Source organism: Tarenaya hassleriana, unplaced genomic scaffold (assembly GCF_000463585.1).
Source record: "Tarenaya hassleriana unplaced genomic scaffold, ASM46358v1 Cleome22, whole genome shotgun sequence".
NCBI lineage: Eukaryota > Viridiplantae > Streptophyta > Magnoliopsida > Brassicales > Cleomaceae > Tarenaya > Tarenaya hassleriana.
This window is the reverse complement of record NW_010965541.1, coordinates 751,264-756,131: the sequence shown is the minus strand read 5'-3', so window position 1 is coordinate 756,131 and position 4,868 is coordinate 751,264. Positions and strand designations below refer to the sequence as shown.

Below are 4,868 nucleotides of genomic sequence, written 5' to 3'. Positions count from 1 at the left end.
CGCTCTTCCTGAGGAGTCATCTTCCCACGTTTGAGGCCAGGGTGCAGGTAATTACCCCACCTTAACCTGCAACTCTTTCCTGTTCTGTTCAAACCTACAACAAAACCAGGTCATTAATGGAAGGTCCCTTCTGAAGACCGCCCTTGTCCAGACAACCCTACCTATTATGTTTCTCCCTCCACCTTCAAACCTGAAACTTTGGCAATAAAATCCCATCGCCGATCTCCGAACAAGTGAACAAAGTTCACCAGAAGGATATCCTCCTGTTCTGTCCAGGGACCCTTTCGGATTTCCTCTTGCACCATTTTCTTTTACTCTCTCTTTCTCTCTCCCCCTCGTCTTTTGTTCTTGTGTGTCAATAGAAAACTCTTTTCAGCTTTGCTTATGGGGACCTATGGGCATCCCCCCTCCCCACTATTTATATTAAGCCGCTTTACAGTTAACACTGTGGTGTGTCTATGCGATATCACACTCGCATTATTATAATCTAATGATTTCCAATCTTCACCGTCCATATGTTGCACGATTATGTTGTTGATAATGTGGGGTCTCATGCTTATGATGCCAGCCATTATAGCAAAAATGATCAATATAGGCGATTGATGTACTGACGTAACTTCCCATTAATTTTGCCCCTTTTTTTGTGTGGTAATAAGAACTCCGACTTATATATTTTGGCAGGTTCTACATTTTCTATCAGAGGGGCGCCAATGATTCTTTAGCCATTTACAAGTGCACTTTCTCATGTGTGAACATCAACGCCATTAGCAGGCGCCTAAATCGAATAAGAAAGAAGGTATCTTGCTATAATTCCCTGTTATTTAAAACAAAGACGCATGAAATACTACTGACATTTCTGATGGAAAATCTAGACTCTTTTCAAGGGTTTTAGCAGTATGAAAAGAATATATATATATATATATATATATATATATATATTTATATATATGAGGATATGATAGGAATGTCCCTTGACTTTATTAAAGGTTGCATATATCGCTGTTGAAGCTTGTGAAAGGGGAAAAAAAAGAGAGAAGAGACAAAAAAATTGAAGAGCAGACACAGTTAAGGGGTCGAATTGTTTGGGCGTCTGATAAGCGACCTTTAGTGGCTAGCAGCTCTTGAGATGGAAACAGATATTAATCTAGGAAACTGATTGCTAAACAGCAACTAAATTACTTATTTAGTCCAGAGGCCAGTATAATCTGCCTCTTGGAGCTGCGGATTAGTACTGTTCCTATGTGTCTCTTATCATATTCTCAACGTCCAAAACTCGGTGCAAATCTTTGTCATCTAGTGCTTGCCTGTGTGAAAACGTCGTTGTCTTTAGCCTGTGACCACCAGCTTCTTGATAGGTGAACCGAAGAGAAGAGGGTATCGTATAATCTAGAGAGGATTTTGTCTCGTGCAGATAACCTGGTTTGATGGCTCCGATCGAGAAGCAGAAATGAGAGGTATTTATTCTTTTCAGTTTTGCTTTACATGCACATCTCCAACTGAAGTAAAATTTCAAGATTCCTCCATTAATGTTTTGCTCCGGGAACCTCTGAAAAGGTTGATAGGAATCCCGATGGGAGATCTCTCTCTCTCTCTCTCAAAAAAGAAAAAAAGACATGCACTGTATTGTTGTTGATAGAGTTTTGTCCTTAGATTTTTAAAAAGTTCTATTTTCGGCATATCTTATATCGTGAACCCCTCACAAAGCAGGTTCCTTTGTGTAAAATCTAACCCCATTGGCTTTGTAGCAGCAACCTAATTCATCGGTAGTATATGAGCAAGAGAGATATTATATGAACAGCCTTTCAGCAGGTAGATTCTCCGATTTCCCGTTTTTAATTCCTGGCGGACAATTTTGGGTATGCTTGTCATGCTTTAGTGTCAAATTGTCCACTGTCCAATGGGTTTTTAAAATTCTGCGGACCACAATCTTGATAGCTACTTGCATTCAGTCTCAAACCAAGCATATCATTAGTTGGATTTTGACCATTTAATTAAGTGGTAATTAGGGAGACAATAATATACTAATCACAGTTGGATCAAGAACATGATTAGGAGATGATTATCGGGTTTTTTTTTGTTAGTTGGGTTTGGTCGCAGTGTCTGCTCTGAAATATCTATAATATTTCTTATACATAGTGTTCTTTGAAATGCAGAGATGAAAAAGAAGGGAGGATAAATGGTCCAAAGGCTTTAGTATTTTGTAGTGGAGGAGCCATAGAAAAGAAGTAAGGAGACAGATGAGCCTAAGTGACGTGGACGCCACCACCAACTTTCTCTATGGTGACTCCACTAAACGACTTATCTTCGCTCCTCCTGGCTCGTGCCCCGATGCACGCACACGCACTTGCACTTAAGATAAGTCCCCACCCATTTGCCTTTTTTATTTTCTTTCCTTTTGTTAAATTTCCTACGATGCACCCATCCTCCCGAAAAAGAAAGGAGGACTGCATGTAACGTTACACGCATATGCATGCATACATATACATACATACATACATACATATATGCCCTTATCTGCATGCACCCATCTCACAAAAAAAAAAAGAGACGAGGACTGCATGTAACATTACACACTTATGCATGCATACATATATATATATATGTTTCCATCTACGTGCACCCATCCTCACAAAAAAAAAAAAGAGAATAAGAAAAGAGGACTGCATGTATATGTATATATATGTATGCTTGGGTGCTATATCGTATCTATTGTGTAAGTCTATGCGAGCTTGACTACGTCCATGGAACTTTTGTTGGGAAATGCATCTTGAGTGTGCTGTTCTGGTGTACATTCTGAAGTTTTAGTGACTATATATATAGGTTTCAAAGAACATTATAAGACAAAAAAAAACATTATAAGACACTATTACCTCTAATTCAATTATTTTTTTTCCCGATAGATCACTGGTTTGAATCCTTGGAAGAATTAATCCGAGTCTATCAGACCAAAGGATATATATATATATATATGTATGTGTTCGCATATATGCCTGACCATGTGTCACGAGTCTCACCACATGTCTGCATTTACCTATATACATATACATATATATATGGCTTATTTGACGTGTATGTCACATGAAATTGTTTTTGTTTGTGCATAACGGAGCATATATATATATATATATATATATAAACTATAGTTGATTGAGCATACGGGCTGTGAATATTCCGATCATGCGCGCACCTAAGGTGTGTACGTGTGCCCATATAAAACCCTTACGAATGTGCTTGAATCATGAATAGTATCGCCCTGTGGGATAATATAATAAGATTCGCATGATAATACATATATTCATTTGTTTGCTTAGACAAGTGATAAGATTATTTATTCCCCATTTGCGATATCTTTGTCTACTTGTAGGATTAGTGTTCTTTTTTAAAAAACGCTAATAAGGACTGAATTCTTTTAGTAAGTCATCCTGAAAGCTTGCAGCCACTATGAGATTGTCTAAGTCTTTTCCCTGTGAAACTTCCCACTTCTTTTTTACATATCGTTCCCCATGTTAAATTAGTAACTACATTATGTGTGTGTGTATGTATGTATGTATGTGTGTGTGTGTATATATATACGAGTATATCAAACCCAATGTTCTTTTTCTTCATATAAATTTTCTTGGTTAGGCTAGCGGGTAAATCTTGGGTTTTCTCAGATTATCAATACGTTTTTTAGTTTGTTGTTAACTTTGTGGCCATTTATGTCAACTAAAACTAAAGGGTACGGTTAGACCGACAGAATTTAACTTTATTTTCTAGATAAGCTTTTATTTTGGTGGTTACTAAAATTTTATATAATACTAAGAATATATATATATATATGATATATTATGTTTTGAATTTAATTATTTGTTATAATTATGCAAACTATGTAAGGTTATCTGTTTGTTTGAAGGCTAACATGATGGAATTGAGGTAAATATAGCATTTTGATTTGATTATTCTAATAACCAGTAAGAACGTATGAAAGTGCAATCGGTCGTGCATATAGACAAATCATGTTCCCCCAAATGTAGGGCAATTAGAGGTTAACCATATAGGTGGGTGTGAGATTTAGTTATATCGTATCATGAAGTGCTCGAGGGTCACTTCGCAACCGTACGATTCGGAGAGGATTTAGAAAATTGGTGGAAAATTGAATCATTTTTCGCCATTTTAAGTATTTGGCAAAAAAAAAATCAAGGGTTTTAACTGTTTATAAATTAATATTCATCGTATACGCAGTGAATTAGGTTAGGATTGTTGTATGTTAATTGCTTCTATAAACAGCTGTATCTACTTCGGACAAAATTGTCTATTGCAAAAGATTATGATAATTCTTTCACATCTTAGATTATTCCTCTGCTTGGAATTTCAGACACAATGCGCATTTGTTACTTTGGATAGTGTCTAAATTCTTACAGATTATAACCCAAAAAAAAAAAACGAAGCAAAGAGCTTTGTGTTATTTATACCACGTGGAAAAATGTTGTCCAGTTAAGCAGTCACTAAACCAAAGTGTAGACTGTGGATCGTGGCGTGGGGAGATAAGGCTTTCATCATCCATATTTTAATTTTTAACACTGTTTGTTTCTATCGGTCGCACATATTTTATAAAAAATATATATTATTTTCTTTATCATATATATTTGCATTTTTTTTGTATTTTATCAGACCAAGTTTGGTTATGATTGCTCATTTTATCTTTAGTTAGTCTAACCAACTTCCACATTATTACTAATTTGGCGTGTGCGTTTCGATTTGGTTTCTCGGAACCGAACCGTACCAAACCGAAAATTTTGGTATTTTTTCCGAACTATACCGTTCAAAATTTTTAAACGGTATGATTTTTATAGAATCGAATTTTTCGGACCCAAACCGAACCGAACCGA

At 36.2% G+C, this 4,868-nt stretch overlaps 1 protein-coding gene and 1 long non-coding RNA gene across 4 annotated transcripts in view; one reads left to right on the top strand and one right to left on the bottom strand.

Moving 5' to 3' along the window:
• LOC104814867 (transcription factor MYB59) overlaps positions 1 to 393 on the bottom strand; it is a 1,561-nt gene extending 1,168 nt beyond the window's left edge. Inside the window, exons 1-2 of one of the 2 annotated variants that reach the window (XM_010543085.1) lie at positions 191 to 393; positions 7 to 94 (exon numbers count right to left, since the gene is read on the bottom strand). In XM_010543085.1, coding sequence (XP_010541387.1) covers positions 7 to 94; positions 191 to 305 — 203 coding nt within the window. In that variant the 5' untranslated portion in view covers positions 306 to 393. Of the gene's footprint in view, positions 1 to 6; positions 95 to 161 lie in introns of both variants that reach the window. The other variant, XM_010543086.2, reaches the window with a different exon arrangement.
• On the top strand, positions 4 to 4,618 carry LOC104814868. 2 transcript variants are annotated; one of them, XR_771995.1, is made up of 5 exons: positions 4 to 47; positions 682 to 796; positions 1,412 to 1,454; positions 1,749 to 1,809; positions 2,154 to 4,618. It is a non-coding gene; the product is annotated as an uncharacterized LOC104814868 (long non-coding RNA). The 2 variants fall into 2 exon arrangements; XR_771996.1 differs by having other exon boundaries at positions 1,356 to 1,454.
• Positions 4,619 to 4,868: the final 250 nt, after the last annotated feature.